The sequence below is a fragment of the Coregonus lavaretus genome, assembly GCF_964263955.1.
Source record: "Coregonus lavaretus genome assembly, chromosome: 25".
In the NCBI taxonomy this organism is placed as follows: domain Eukaryota; kingdom Metazoa; phylum Chordata; class Actinopteri; order Salmoniformes; family Salmonidae; genus Coregonus; species Coregonus lavaretus.
Window position 1 is genome coordinate 9,027,498 of NC_140012.1, and position 16,561 is coordinate 9,044,058.

General features: G+C 44.7%; 1 protein-coding gene across 1 annotated transcript in view; it reads right to left on the reverse strand.

Moving 5' to 3' along the window:
- Positions 1-16,561, reverse strand: part of LOC311100990 (nuclear distribution protein nudE-like 1-A) — a gene marked incomplete at its 3' end in the record, with an annotated part of 40,590 nt that overhangs the window by 11,558 nt on the left and 12,471 nt on the right. The window contains exons 2-6 of the mRNA XM_084141997.1: positions 15,196-15,296; positions 12,318-12,471; positions 10,651-10,799; positions 4,785-4,921; positions 4,363-4,539 (exon numbers count right to left, since the gene is read on the reverse strand). Coding sequence (XP_083998123.1) covers positions 4,363-4,539; positions 4,785-4,921; positions 10,651-10,799; positions 12,318-12,471; positions 15,196-15,290 — 712 coding nt within the window. The 5' untranslated portion in view covers positions 15,291-15,296. The remainder of the gene's footprint in view (positions 1-4,362; positions 4,540-4,784; positions 4,922-10,650; positions 10,800-12,317; positions 12,472-15,195; positions 15,297-16,561) is intronic.

The following is a 16,561-nucleotide window of genomic DNA, read 5'->3' on the forward strand; positions in this document are numbered from 1 at the left end:
TCTGTGCGCAGGTATTAACTGAAGAGTAAAGAAGGTTTCATGCAATGTTTTCCCCTTACTGCCACAATGGCATGCAGACCATTATGCATATATATTCCTTCCTCCCATTCCTCCAGCGATCAGTAGTCCACGATCAGCTCCTTTGTGTTGCTGACGTTGAGAAAGATGTTGTTGGCCTGGCATCTCTGACCTCCTCCCTATAGGCTGCTCCACTGTCTTCTGTGATCAGGCCTCCCACCATTGTGTCATCTGCAGGGAGTACAGGAGGGGACTAAGCACGCACCCCTGAGGGCCCCCCCATGTTGAGGGTCAGCGTGGCAGTTGTGTTATTGCCTACCCTCACCACCTGGGGGCGGCCCGTCAGGAAGTCCAGGATCCAGTTGCAGTGGGAGGTGTTCAGTCCCAGGGTAATTAGCTTAGTGATGAGCTTGGAGGGTACTATGTTGTTGAACGCTGAGCTGTAGTCAATGAAAAGCATTCTCACATAGGTGTTCCTCTTGTCCAGGTGGGAAAGGGCAGTGTAGCGTGCAATAGAGATTGCGTTATCTGTGGATCTGTTGGAGTGGTATGCGAACTGGAGTGGGTCCAGGGTGTCTGGGATGATGCCATTGATGAGAGCCATAACCAGCCTTTCAAAGCATTTCATGGCTTCAGATATGAGTGCTACGGGGTGATAGTCATTCAGACAGGCTACCGTGGAGTTCTTGGGCACAGGGACTATGGTGGTCTGCTTGAAACATGTAGGTATTACAGACAGGGTCAGGAAGAGGTTGAAAATGTCTGTGAAGGCACTTGCCAGCTGGTCAGCGCATGCTCTGAGTACCTGTGTTGGTAATCCGTCTGAATGTTAACCCGTTTAAAGGCCTTACTCCCATCGGCTAGGGAGAGCGTGATCACACAGTCGTCCAAAAAAGCTGGTGCTTTCATGCATGGTTCAGTGTTGCTTGCCTCGAAGCAAGCATAGAAGGCATTTAGCTCGTCTGGTAGGCTTGCCTCACTGGACAGCTGGCAGCAGGGTTTCCCTTTGTAATCCGTGATAGTTTGCAAGCCCTGCCACATCCGACTAGCATCAGAGCCGGTGTGGTATGATTCGATCTTAGTCCTGTATTGACGCTTTGCCTGTTTGATGGTTCGTCAGAGGACGTAGCAGGATTTCTTAGAAGCATCCGGATTAGTGTCCCGCTCCTTGAAAGCGGCAGCTCTAGCCTTTAGCTCAGTGCAGATGTTTCCTGTAAATCATGGCTTCTGGTTGGGATATGTACGTACGGTCACTGTGGGGACGATGTCGTCGATGCATTTTTATTAATGAAGCCGTTGACTGATGTGGTAAACTCCTCAATGCCATTGGATGAATCCCGGAACATATTCCAGTCTATGCTAGCGAAACAGTCATGTAGCTTAGCATCCGCTTCATCGGACCAAATCCGTATTGATACTGGTACTTCCTGTTTGAGTTTTTGCTCGTAAGCAGGAATCAGGAGGATAGAGTTATGGTCAGATTTGCCAAATGGAGGGAGAGCTTTGTATGCATTTCTGTGTGTGGAGTAAAGGTGATCTAGAGTTTTTTCACCTCTAGTTGCACAGGTGACATGCTGGTAGAAATGAGGTAATACACATTTCCCTGCATTAAAATCACCGGCCACTAGGAGCGCCGCTTCTGGATGAGCATTAGCTTATGGCCCTATACAGCTTGTTGAGCGCGGTCTTAGTGCCAGCATTGGTTTGTGGTGGTAAATGGACAGCTACGAAAAATATTGATAAACTCTCTTGGTAAATAGTATGGGTTATAGCTTATCATAAGGTATTCTAACTCAGGTGAGCAGAACCTCGAGACTTGCTTAATATTAGAGATCGCACACCAGCTGTTGTTAACAAAGAGACATACACCTCCCCCCTTGAGCTTACCCGATGCTACCGTTATGACTTGCCGATGCATAGTAAAACCAGCTAGATGTACACTACATGACCAAAGGTATGTGGACACCTGCTCGTCGATCATCTCATTCCAAAATCATGGGCATTAATATCGAGTTGCTCACCCCTTTGCTGCTATAACAGCCGCCACTCTTCTGGGAAGGCTTTCCACTAGATGTTGGAACGTTGCTGTGGGGACTTGCTTCCATTCAGCCACAAGAGCATTAGTGAGGTCGGGCACTGATGATGGGCGATTAGGCCTGGCTCGCAGTCGGCGTTCCAATTCATTCCAAAAATGTTTGATGGGTTTGAGGTTAGGGCTCTGTACAGTACCAGTCAAAAGTTTGGACACAACTACTCATTCCAGGGGTTTTCTTTATACGATTTTCTACATTGTAGAATAATAGTGAAGACATCAAAACTATGAAATAACACATATGGAATCATGTATTAACCAAAAAAGTGTTAAACAAATCCAAATATATTTTATTTTTGAGATTCTTCAAAGTAGCCACCCTTTGCCTTGATGACAGCTTTGCACACTCCACAATACTTTTGAGCTAATCTATAAGAGGAACAGGAGCTCAAGCAGTAGAACATTTGAGGTGCCAAGCTCCTACCCAAGTCAAGCACAGCTTCATATCCCTTGCGCAAATAGCCTACAGCTGTGTCTAGCAAGCTGTTGCTAGCAAGCTTCCGGCTGGACCCAAGTTGATACAATGTTTCAAGTTCGTTGCAGACAGGCCATGTGTAGCCAATGTGATTTATAGGATATTTATTTTTATCAGGATATTTTCTACCTGCAGGCCGCAATGTTTTCATTTGTTGGTTTATGTAGGCTATTTTACATACTTGGCAATGGCAAAATAAGTTACTTTTTAGGTTTGTATCATTTTCATTTAGATTTGGATAAAATTTTGATTAACCACATGACAATGACTGAGCTATGAAGATGTTATTATAAATTAAATGAAAATGTGCATATGAAAACCATAACTGGCACACAGATCGGTAGAAGTGGTAAGACAATTTGGCATTCCACATGAGAAAAATTGCAGACTCCTTGTGTAGCCTATTACCGGCAACTTCAGGAGAGTAATGGCAGAATCTGGAAAAGCCAGCAGGAGCGGGAGGAGAATAGTTGGGTCAGATTAAGGGTTTTTTCTTCTGGTTATCTAGATCTCTGTCGCCCTCTTGAAGCATTTGTCTTCTTTCATCAAACCGGAAGTTTAACGCATCAGACAAGCTCAATGCATATAGTTGATTTTATTAAAACACATACGGTGTGTCTATATATGGAAAAATTGTCGACCAACCGATTGGTCGAAAGAACAGACAACTTTCGGTCGACCAAGATTTTATTTTTTGGTCGGGGACAGCCACAATGGACCTCGCTTTGTGCACAAGGACATTGTCATGCTGAAACAGGAAGGGCCTTCCCCAAACTGTTGCCACAAAGTTAGAAGCACAGAATCATCTAGAATGTAATTGTATGCTGTAGCGTTAAGATTTCCCTTCACTGGAACTAAGGGGCCTACCCCGAACAATGAAAAATAGCCTCAGACCATTACTCCAACACCAAACTTTACAGTTGGCACTATGCACTGGGGCAGGTAGCGTTCTCCTGTTGAAGCGTGATTCATCACTCCAGAGAAGGCGTTTCCACTGCTCCAGAGTCAAATGGCGGCGAGCTTTACACCACTCCAGCTGACGCTTGGCATTGCGCACGGTGATCTTAGGCCTGTGTGCGGCTGCTCGACCATGGAAACTCATTTCATGATGCTCCCGACGAACAGATCTTGGGCTGACGTTGCTTCCAGAGGCAGTTTGGAACTTGGTAGTGAGTGTTGCAACTGAGGACAGACGATCTTTACGCGCTGCGTGCTTCAGTACTCGCCGGTCCCGCTCTGTGAGCTTGTGTGGCCTACCACTTTGCGGCTAAGCCGTTGTTGCTCCTAGACGTTTCCACTTCACAATAACAGCACTTACAGTTGCCTGGGGCAGGTCTAGCAGGGCAGAAATGTAACAAACTGACTTGTTGGAAAGGTGGCATCCTATGACGGTGCCACGTTGAAAGTCACTGAGCTCTTCAGGAAGGCCATTCTACTGCCAATGTTTGTCTATGGAGATTGCATTGCTGTGTGCTCAATTTTATACACCTGTCAGCAACGGGTGTACTGAAATAGACGAATCCTCTAATTTGAAGGGGATTCCACATCCTTTTGTATATATAGTGTATATTATCCATATCCTTGTTCAGCCACGACTCAGAGAAACATAGGATATTACAGTTCTTCAGGTCCCATTTATAGGATAGTCTCGAACGGAGCTCGTCCATTTTGTTATCCAGTGATTGTATGTTCACCAATAGAACAGTCATTGACATACTGTATACTTCACATAAGAAAGGAGACACATTGAAGTGTTGAGGTCAGAGCAAAAGGGTACCTGTGGGGTTGGCGAAGGCATTTTCAAGACTCTTTGCAAGCGGCGTCGCGGGGAGAGACCGTGAGGCCTGGACAGAGGAATCCATCTTGTCTTTGTCCTCCTGGGTGGGCGAGGTGGGCGCCGACATCCTGGTTACGTCCGTATTTCGCTCTCGGACGGCGAGCTCCTGACGCAGGTCTGACAGACAAGCAGACAGACAGACTATTTAAGGCTAAGTCAGACTAGACATTCAGATTGAGGTTAATGCTGTGACAGTCTCTCCCAACAATAATTTGTGGCTATAAGCAATGCTAATGCTGTGAGAACATGGGTTCTATTCATTTCACACATATCACTGAGAAGTTGAAATAGAAAAAGGAACAGCTAATTTTCTAACGAGTGAAGGCAGGCAGGGGTTTGAGTGAAACCGGATCAATAAGCACCTCTGGCTTCGTCTTTCAATCTCTGCACTGAGACCAGGAGGGACTCCTTCTCATCCAACTCGCTCTCCAGGAAGGCGTTCCTCTCGATAGCCTGGTTCAGACGCTGCTCAAAGTCCTCCAGGGACACAATTGTAGCCCTGCAGAAGGAAATAAATAATTGTATTAAAAGGAAAACACTGTTCAGTGGACTCTTGGCTTCTGCACACAAAGGCACATGCTGAAACACACTGATACCGGTGTTTCACCGTGATGCATTAATGTCGTTTAGTGCTAAATTAAACTCTCGTGGACCAACTGCGCAAACATAAATCGAGCATCTGACTAAATTATGCAAGATTTTCGTTATTGGTTAACTGAGGTCACCCGCAGGTGAAGAGGCCAGATGTGGAGGTCCTGGGCTGGCGTGGTTATACGTGGTCTGCAGTTGTGAGGCCGGTTGGACGTACTGCCAAATTCTCTAAAACGACAGAGGCGGCTTATGGTACAAAAATTAACAAAATATCTCTGGCAACAACTCTGGTGGACAATCCTGCAGTCAGCATGCCAATTGCACACTGCCTTAAAACTTGCTCACTAACAGGGATGTAAACAAATTTGTGCACAACATTTGACAGAAATAAGGTTTTTGTGCGTATGGAACATTTCTGGGAACATGGGACGCACACACACACACACACACTCACTCTTTATTAGGTACACCCATCTAGTACCAGGTCGGACCCCCATTGGCCTCCAGAACAGCCTGAATTCCTCAGGGCATTCTACAAGGTGTCGGAAACGTTCCACAGGGATGTTGGTCCATGCTGACACGATGGCATCACGCAGTTGCTGCAGATAGGACGGCAGTACATTCATGCTCCGAACAGCCCAATCCATCTCATCCCAAAGACGCTCTATTGTGTTGAGGTCTGGGGACTGTGCAGGCCATTCAAGTAAACTGAACTTGCTGTCATGTTCCAGGCGATGTTTTTCCACTCCTCAATTGTCCAGGGATGGTGATCGCATGCCCACTGGAGGCACTTATTCTTGTTTTTAGCTGATAGAAGTTGAACCTGGTGTGGTCGCCTGCTGCAGTAGCCCATCCGTGACAAGGATCAACGAGTTGTGCGTTCCGAGATGCCATTCTGCACTGTTGTACTGCGCCGTTATTTGTCTGTTTGTGGCCGCCTGTTAGCTTAGACGACTCTTGCCATTCTCCTTCGACCTCTCTCATTAGTGTTGCACGGTACAACTGTACCAAAACATCATGATACTTATGATACCAACATTTTAGAATACCATTTCATATGATACTACCATTTCGTTTATAAATTCAGTAAAACTTTTTAACCTCTACGGGATCAGTGTGCCGTATACGGGACGGTTGAGCTAACGTGCGCTAATGTGATTAGCATGACTGTTGTAAGTAACAACAAACTTTCCAGGACATAGACATGTCTTATATAGGCAGAAAGCTTAAATTCTTATTAATCTAACTGCACTGTCCAATTACAGTTGCTATTACAGTGAAAAAATACCATGCTAATGTATGAGGAGAGTGCACAACAACAAAAAACTTATCATGGCAACTGGTTTGATACATTCACCTCTGAAGGTAAATAATGTACATACATTCAGTAATCTTGCTCTGATTCGTCATCCTAAGGGTCCCAGAGATAAAATGTAGCATAGTTTTGTTTGATAAAATCCATGTTTATATTCAAATGTAGGAACTGGGTTCTAAAGTTTGAACCCCTCCTGTCTCTGGCTCCACACCCACCCCGCCCGGTCATCTAGATGTGTGAAAGTTAGTGTATAAGCTAATTATCCATCATGTATGACATTCCTGGGAGTGTGTAAATTTACATTTTGTTTACATATCATTTTTGTATGTTCTCTATAGTTACAGTGGCTTGCGAAAGTATTCACCCCCCTTGGCATTTTTCCTATTTTGTTGCCTTACAACCTGGAATTAAAATAGATTTTTGGGGGGTTTGTATCATTTGATTTACACAACATGCCTACCACTTTGAAGATGCAAAATATATTTTTTTGTGAAACTAACAACAAATAAGACAGAAAAACAGAAAACTTGAGCGTGCATAACTATTCACCCACCCCAAAGTCAATACTTTGTAGAGACACTTTTTGCAGCAATTACAGCTGCAAGTCTCTTGGCACATCTAGCCACTGGGATTTTTGCCCATTCTTCAAGGCAAAACTGCTCCAGCTCCTTCAAGTTGTATGGGTTCCGCTGGTGTACATCTATCTTTAAGTCATACCACAGATTCTCAATTGGTTTGAGGTCTGGGCTTTGAATAGGCCATTCCAAGACATTTAAATGTTTCCCCTTAAATCACTCGTGTTGCTTTAGCTGTATGCTTAGGGTTATTGTCCTGCTGGAAGGTGAACCTCCGTCCCAGTCTCAAATCTCTGGAAGACTGAAACAGGTTTCCCTCAAGAATTTCCCTGTATTTAGCACCATCCATCATTCCTTCAATTCTGACCAGTTTCCCAGTCCCTGCCGATGAAAAACATCCCCACAGCATGATGCTGCCACCACCATGCTTCACTGTGGGGATGGTGTTCTCGGGGTGATGAGAGGTGTTGGGTTTGCACCAGACATAGCGTTTTCCTAGTACCTTCCTCCATATGTTTGGGGAGTCTCCCACATGCCTTTTGGCGAACACCAAACGTGTTTGCTTATTCCTTTCTTTAAGCAATGGCTTTTTTCTGGCCACTCTTCCGTAAAGCCCAGCTCTGTGGAGTGTCCGGCTTAAAGTGGTCCTATGGACAGATACTCCAATCTCCGCTGTGGAGCTTTGCAGCTCCTTCAGGTTTATCTTTGGTCTCTTTGTTGCCTCTCTGATTAATGCCGTCCTTGCCTGGTCCGTGAGTTTTGGTTCCCTCTCTTGGCAGGTTTGTTGTGGTGCCATATTCTTAAAACATTTTTTAAATGGATTTAAAAGGGTGCTCCGTGGGATGTTTAAAGTTTCTGATATTTTTTTATAATCCAACCCTGATCTGTACTTCTCCACAACTTTGTTCCTGACCTGTTTGGAGAGCTCCTTGGTCTTCATGGTGCTGCTTGCTTGGTGGTGCCCCTTGCTTCGTGGTGTTGCAGACTCTGGGGCCTTTCAGAACAGGTGTATATATACTGAGATCATGTGACAGATCATGTGACACTTAGAATGCACACAGGTGGACTTTATTTAACTAATTATGTGTCTTCTGAAGGTAATTGGTTGCACCAGATCTTATTTAGGTGCTTCATAGCAAAGGGGGTGAATACATATGCACACACCACTTTTCCGTTATTTATTTTTTAGAATTTCTTGAAACAAGTTATTTTTTTCATTTCACTTCACCAATTTGGACTATTTTGTGTATGTCCATTACCTGAAATCCAAATAAAAATCCATTTAAAATTACAGGTTGTAATGCAACAAAATAGGAAAAACGCCAAGGGGGATGAATACTTTTGCAAGGCACTGTATGTACTTGAAAATGTATCAATTGACCAATTTGGGACATTTGGTCAGACTTGATACAAAATAGTCCAGTATTGCAATGCTTCACTGGATCAATCTGAAACTTTGCACACACACACACACACACTGCTGCCATCTAGTGGCCAAAATCTGCACCTAAACTGCAATATTATATTGTGGCCTTTCTCTTGCATTTCAAAGACGATGGAACAAAACAATAAATAGAAAATGCATGTTTTTTTGTTTGTATTATCTTTTACCAGATCTAATGTGTTATATTCTCCTACATTAATTTCACATTTCCACAAACTTCAAAGTGTTTCCTTTCAAATGGAATCAAGAATATGCATATCCTTGCTTCAGGTCCTGAGCTACAGGCTGTTAGATTTGGGTATGTAATTTTAGGCGAAAATATAAAAAAAGGGTCCGATCCTTAAGAGGTTAAGCAACAGCAACTAGTCTAGTATTCGCCGGTTCAATTATGTCCACTTCACTTTCATGCGCATATCACGTGTGGCAGCTGTAATCAGCCAGCCCCATCCCCTTCCAGCCCTCACTTGCCTGCTTCTCTCCATCCGCTCTTCCTGCTCATCTATTCCTTCATCAGTTTTTAAAATATAATTTATCTGTGAAGGCGAGCAGGGATTCAGACACGGATGAGTCTTCTGTTGTTACATTTGTACATTTCATACATTGGAGCAGCGCAGAGAGCAAGCAAAGTTGATACATTGTATATAATTTATTCCCAGATATAACCAGTGCACAGGCGAGTCTGAGTCGGCTTTGCAAGTTTGCTGTCACGCAGCAGTGCCAGAGAGGAAAAACAGCTTTGTGGGCATGCGTGCAGCTTTACAGCAAAGAAAACATAACTTCTCTAGCTCAAATGATTAAAAAAATATGAGCCATACAACCGGAGTTACCTTTTTTTCCTTCCTGCGCGATGTCGCGCACATTTGATATACATTTTAACCATGTCGCGGGCCGTTTTAAACCAATCCTGGGCCGATAATTACTGGTTTGATAAAGAATAACATTATTCAGTCATTTTACCTAGCTAGCTAACAACCTGGTAACTTGACAGTAGGTTTAGGCAAATTTGATTGGCACTGGAAGAAAGGAAAAGGGTCTGCTACTCATGAGATGTGCTTCAAAGGATTCATATAGGCCTAATGTAAGCCTAAACTATATCAAAGAGTGGTGTGTGTATTTATGAGAGAGAGAGTATGTAAGGGAGGGAGTGTGTGTGTTACAACTGAAGAGTAAAGAAGGTTTCATGCAGTGTTTTCCCCTTACTGCCACAATGACATGCAGATCATTATGCATGTGTATTCATTCCTCCCATTCCTCCAGCCAAATCACACGTAGGCCTTTGCAAATATGAGCAAATCCGCCATTCTATGCAGTATTCTATTATAGTGAACAGTGTGAAGTTAAATGCTATATGTGTTGTATTGAGTAGAAGTGTGAATATCAGTGACATGTTTTTTGTGTAGCACATGCACATAACGTTTAGAAAATGGGAACAAGCATCGGGGGGGATGGGGCGAACAGGACACTAGGCCACTGAATCCCCCCCCCCGTGGTATTGCGATATTACTTGGCATCGTGATACTTGTCCTGGTTTCGTATCGTTAGTAAAATGTTGGTATCGTGACAACACTACTCTCATTAACGAGCTCTTTTTGCCCACAGGACTGCCGCTGATTGGTTGTTTTTTGTTTTGTCGCCCCATTCTCGGTAAACCATAGACACTGTAGTGCGTGAATTGCCCAGGAGGCCGTTTCTGAGGTACTGGATCCGGCGCACCTGGCACTGACGATCTTAGCACGCTCAAAGTCGCTTAGGTCACTTGTTTTTCCCATTCTAACATTCAATCGAACAGTAACTGAATGCCTTGATGCCCGTCTGCCTGCTTTATATAGCAAGCCACGGCCACGTGACTCACTGTCTGTAGGAGCGATCCATGTTCGTGAACGGGGTGGTGTACCTAATAAACTGGCCGGTGAATTTACAGCAATCAGACCCATTTGGGCCAGTGGCATGTTTTAATTGGAATGGGGATTTTCCATCAGTTATCCGATTACTCTCAATGAAAAGCACAGTGGGGAATTAATTAGGAAACATGCAACAAGCATCTCAGCCTCCAGCATTCATCAGCACCTCTCTGCATGGGGTTAATGTATGACTGTGTTCTGAAAGAGGATGAATACTTTTGCTTCTACTGTTAGATTAGTACTACTGGTAGATATTTCCTCTACTATTGCCTTTTTCATCCAAAACAAACATCCTGAAGTATATAGTAAATACCAGGTTATGACTTCTACAGCTCCTCTTCTAATGCTGTATCCAGTATTTGTCTGTTAGATACTGTGTAGTGGTCTGGTCTCTTTGCTGACCTCTTAGCTCTTTCCAGGTCGTCGTTGGACTGCTCTAGCTCCCGCACGTATTTGTGGAGCTGCTCCTTGATGCCCCGGGTCTGTCCCAGGTCATCCTCCAGCATGTTGATCTGTTTGTAGCTCTGGGCATACTGCTGCTCTAGTTTGTCCTGGAGGGGGGGGGGGGGGGGGGTTGAGAGATGAGGAGAGAGAAGAGATAGAGGGGGGGGGAGCGGGTGTTACTTGTTAACATGCAACCATTTTAAAATAGGCGAAGGACGTTAAAGCTTTCAAGAATGGGGTTTTTACTTAGTAAAATATTTTCCTAACACCCCGCAGTCAAACGCACACCCACTGTGGGAACCACCGTGGTAACCTACATTCTGTCATCAATTTTTAAGAGCACTCCGTTGTGCTCCGTTTACTCAAGCATTCTCAGGGTATGGGGTGATGATGTGACCCATATCTTCTCCTCCAGCTCCAGCTCTCTGGAGCTCAGCTCAATAAATGTGACTGGGTCTGCCTGCCTGTCTGACCTATATCTTCTGGATATGTCACGTCTGAATCAATTAACCACTAACCTGGGCCAGACAAGCCCTGCTTTGTCCTGAAATGCCGTTTTACATTAACTACATATTCATACTTACTACATCAACACATACATTCTAGCCTACGTCAAGTAGCTCGTATCCCATAACAAGACGTTACTCAAGGTGTCACAGACAGTCTCTGGCATCAGAATGAGAAAACTAGTCATTGCTGTGGTATTTTTCATAAACAAAGGCATGAAAGCAATACATGTTTTTTAATTGCCTGGGATAACGAACAATCTCACCATCACCGGTGGGGTGACTCACTGACTCGCATGGCTGGAGTTGTAATGTGAACATGGACACAGAGCCACACTCATCCCAGCGCTAATTAAGGTGTGAGAATGAACGTGCTGCTGATGCATTATGTATGAGAATGATGTGTTTCATGCAAATTAACCACAGCTGGATATAACAGGATGTCGAGGGGCAGTTAAGCACAGGTGCCGATTCCCCGTAGTAGTGATCAGAGCAAGATTGGGAAAGAGAGTTCCTTGTCTGCCTGACTGATACGATTTCTGACTAAGAACCCTCTCTCCTTTACCGCTTTACTGCTGACCATGCCTGATACGGCTGTCGTAGCCGGCCGCGACCGGGAGACCCATGGGGCGGCGCACAATTGGCCCGGCGTCGTCCAGGGTAGGGGAGGGAATGGCCGGCAGGGATGTAGCTCAGTTGGTAGAGCATGGCGTTTGCAACACCAGGGTTGTGGGTTCGATTCCCACGGGGGGCCAGTATGAAAAATAAAAAAATTATGTAAGTCGCTCTAAATGACTAAAATGTACAAATGTAAATGTCATTAATAACTTCTATAGGTTGGGATACTGACAGACATGCTAAAGAAACGTGCCTCCTCTCCGGAGACAGCACTAAAGGACAAGCCATAATGATATAAGGCAGCTTCAAATAATCATCAATCATTTATTATGTCAAGGTTATGACGTGTTTCTTAGGTTGTCAAAAGAGGAGCATGAACGCTAAAGGTGGTAAACTCGTAATTCACAGGATTTCGGATTTGTAAAATGCCACATTCCAAGAAAATATATGTATATATTTTTTACTTGAGCCAATCTAGTGCATTGTGTCCCTCTTGTGCACCTTGAGTGAGTCCACCTCGTTCTTGAGCCTGCTGTTCTCAGAGTGCAGGACTCTCATGCGGTGCTCAGCCTGGCCCAGCTGGGTCTCCAGCTCTGCCTCCAGCTCTCTGCTGCCCTCCTGGAACTCCAGCAGCTCCTCCTGGGCCTCCTGGCAACTGACAGGGCAGACACCACCGGAGGACATGGTTAGTACACCAACATTGTTATTTAACAGTCCATTAGTATTTATTAGGTTTTTACTATGAAATTAAAGTACCCAAGTAAAGTATATAAGACTTGAAGAGATTCTCCAGTACTTTTGTATACCTTTTAGCCAGTAGTTCTGAAAGTAACGCTCACGAGCCAAAAGTGGTCCCCGAAAATTGCGTATTACGTCACGTGCAGATATGTGCACCACATCATTGCCCTCTCTCTCGCTCTTGCTCTGCTGTGGGTGCATTATGTGACTCTTGCTAGCTGTCACTCATATGGTGAGGGGCTGAAGCTCATTGGTTAAACTGAAATTTAGGGAAAGTGGCGCAGCACAGCTTCCAGAAAAACAGTCGCTTTCAAACTAGGGATTTTGTGGCTAGGCTAACTGCGGTAAGACAGTAATTCTGGTAATAGCGGGAGTTTTAAAACGTACTTAGTATTCACCAAAGTCCCAGAGCATGTCTTTAAAAATAGAAATCATGTTACAGTCTTCTGTGATGAATGGTATCTACTATCTACAAGACTTCTTAAAGTCAACGCATATCCTGTTTTGTAGACAGTAACAGGAACTAGCAAACCATAAATTACCGATCTTCTTTGTTTATCTAAAAACCTGAAAATCCTACATGACATACAGTTGGTACTTAAACATACACAACTGTCTTCAGGCCATTTAAACAGTGGAAATTGAAAGAGCAGATCGTGGCCGCTTCACAAAGCCCACACAGGATTTGCACTTTTAAACTGAACTTGATCGTGATCCAGCTAATCCAAATCAAAGAACCCTCTGACTTTCCTAACGCCACATCTCGTTACTTGTCCACCCTGGCCTCTCCAAACGGCAACAGACTGTCTGTCTGCTATCCAAAGCAAAAGTAGATATTATATAAATAACCAAAAGGTTGGGTTGTTTACTGTGGGCATGTGGCCAGGACAGGGCAGCGTTTCAGGGTGGGGGTTGGGTTGACTGGGGTTATGCAAGTAAGCGTCTGCCGCCCACTACAGCCATGGACACACAGCTGCTCTAAAAATGGCTGTGTCCGGGGACCATCGGCATGGCACACTACAGGCATGTGACCGGTGGGACAGGGTGGAAGGGGGGCCTGGAGACAGGAATGCCATCAAACAGCACCCACTGTCCTGCTATGGGCTGTCTGTCCTGTGTTGCTACCCTGGGGGCAGTGGTATTTTGAAGGGGAAAGCCAAGTGTGCTCTTTAACTTTAAAACCCAGCAGGTTACCACTTCCTCTGTGGTTTATTCCAAACGCAGCATCAGCACCCTCGGCAGTCTTTTAACTGCTTGTTTTGCCCAAGAGGTGAATGTCCCTTTCAGATATCCCTGAGCTGTCAGGGAACCCGAGCATCCTCTTTATTGGCAAACATAATTTTTGCAACAGTGTTTGGGGGAATCCTCAAGCAAGAGCATCTATTGTTGATATTAAGGAGCTGCTTCAGTACCAAATTCATGACAATCTTAAACACACATTTATCGAGCGATACAAAGGGAAGTGGCTTTGATTCCCCTTGGGTGTAAATGTCCATAGAGCCTTATATAACTGGGTGTAGTTTCCCCTAGCGCTGGGTGTGTCGGTTGTCCACTGCGATCTTATCAGCAGTCTTTTGTATCAAAACAGCAGTGTGCCTGTGCTGTGTGATGAGGATGTTCATTGAAAGAAATAGACCACAGCTAATTTCACTACAGGGAGCAGAGTCACGTTTGTCGCCCACTGCCAGTCTCGCACAGATGGGAAAAGAGAACATAAATCTAAGACCGCTATTACATAATCCCATTCATTGTATATTTAAGATACTTTGTGTGTTTTTTTGTTGTTGTATTTTACCCCCTTTTTCTCCCCAATTTCGTGATATCCAATTGCGATCTTGTCTCATCGCTGCAACTCCCCAAAAAGCTCGGGAAAGTGAAGGTCGAAGGTCATGCGTCCTCCGAAATATGACCAGCCAAACCGCGCTTCTTAACACCCGCCCGCTTAACCTGGAAGCCAGCTGCACCAATGTGTCGGAGGAAACACCGTTCAACTGATGACCGACGTCAGCCTGCAGGCGCCCGGCCCGCCACAAGGAGTCGCTAGAGCGCGATGAGCCAAGTAAAGCCCCCCCGGCCAAACCCTCCCCTAACCCGGACGACACTGGGCCAATTGTGCGCCACCCTATGGGACTCCCGATCACGGCCGGTTGTGACACAGCCTGGGATCGAACCCCGGTCTGTAGTGACGCCTCAAGCACTGCAATGCAGTGCCTTAGACCGTTTCACCACTCGGGAGGCCTTAAGATACTTTTTAATGTGAAAACAGATCTGTCCCTTTGTGGAAGTATAAAGGAGTATTGAAGGACATTCCTAACATGGCCTTACATAAAGAACTTTCGCAGGCTAAACTGGATCTGTCATTCATTACTGCGCTTTAAAAACGAGAGAGTGAGGAGAGCTAGGCAATTTGAGGTCAATGTAACAAGTCTGGCTGGGGAATTTCCTTTCAGAAGTATTCAGGATATTAAAGTACAGGTATATGTAGTGTTGCTCAGTTTCCACGCACACAGTGAAACCATAGGATTCCAACATCATACTGTCATACCTCTGAGTTTCTGGTGAGTTCAAGTAAAAGTTAAGCCTGATGATCTTAGAGATAGCATTAATGTAAAATAAAAGGCATGATTTGTGCATATCTTACTTTTTCTTGTACTTGAGGGAAAGAGCCTTCCAGAAGTCAATCTCCTCGTCTTTCGAGGCGAATTTTGGAATCATATCTGTGTTCATGATATACATTTAGATCTGGAAAATCAACAGAAACCAGTTATATTACACTACTGTACATGGTAAAACAAACAATATATTTATCAGTAGCACTGTTGCGTTGCAAAAGTTGAGTGGGAATACATCATCTTCATGTAGACAAACAACCACCAGAGCAAATATTATACGTTTCCAAAAAGGAATAGGACCAGAGTAGAGTACACGGAGCATCCATCAGTGATACAGGACATTCTTCATTAGAAACACTGACAGAATGACCTGCAGCATCCTGCTCGGTCCTCTCCAATCAATACCTTCGCAACATCCTCTCAAGCTATTTCTGTACAGATGTAGCCGAGTGCCATAAATCAAATAAATTTTTATTTTTCACATGCGCCGAATACAACAGGTGTAGACCTTACAGTGAAATGCTTACTTACAAGCCCTTAATAAACACTTTTAAGAAAGAATCCCCCCCCCCCCCCCAAAAAAAAGAAATATACAATATAAAAATAATACAAAATAAAATAATTAAAGAGCAGCAGTAAAAATAACAATATTGAGGCTATACAGTAGGTACCGGTACCTAGTCAATGTGCGGGGGCACCGATTAGTCAAGGTAATATGTACATGTAGGTAGAGTTATTAAAGTGACTATGCATAGATAATAAACAGAGAGTAGCAGCAGCGTAAAAAGGGGGGGGGGGGGGCAATGCAAATAGTCTGGGTAGCCATTTGATTAGAAGTCTTATGGCTTGGGGGTAGAAGCTGTTTAGAAGCCTCTTGGACCTAGACTTGGCACTCTGGTACCGCTTGCCGTGCGGTAGCAGAGAGAACAGTCTATGACTAGGGTGGCTGGAGTCTTTGACAATTTTGAGTGCCTTCCTCCGACACCGCCTGGTATAGAGGTCCTGGATGGCAGGAAGCTTGGCCCCAGTGATGTACTGGGCTGTAGGAAATACCCTCTGTAGTGCCTTGCGGTCGGAGGCCGAGCAGTTTCCATACCAGGCAGTAATGCAACCAGTCAGGATGCTCTCGATGGTGCAGCTGTAGAACCTTTTGAGGATCTGGGGACCCATGCCAAATGTTTTCAGTCTCCTTAGGGGGAATAGGTTTTGTCGTGCCCTCTTCACGACTGTCTTGGTGTGCTTGGACCATATTAGTTTGTTGGTGATGTGGACACCAAGGAACTTGAAGCTCTCAACCTGCTCCACTACAGCCCCGTCGATGAGAATTGGGGCGTGCTCGGTCCTCTTCTTTTTCCTGTAGTCCACAATCATCTTCTTTGTCTTGATCACCACACG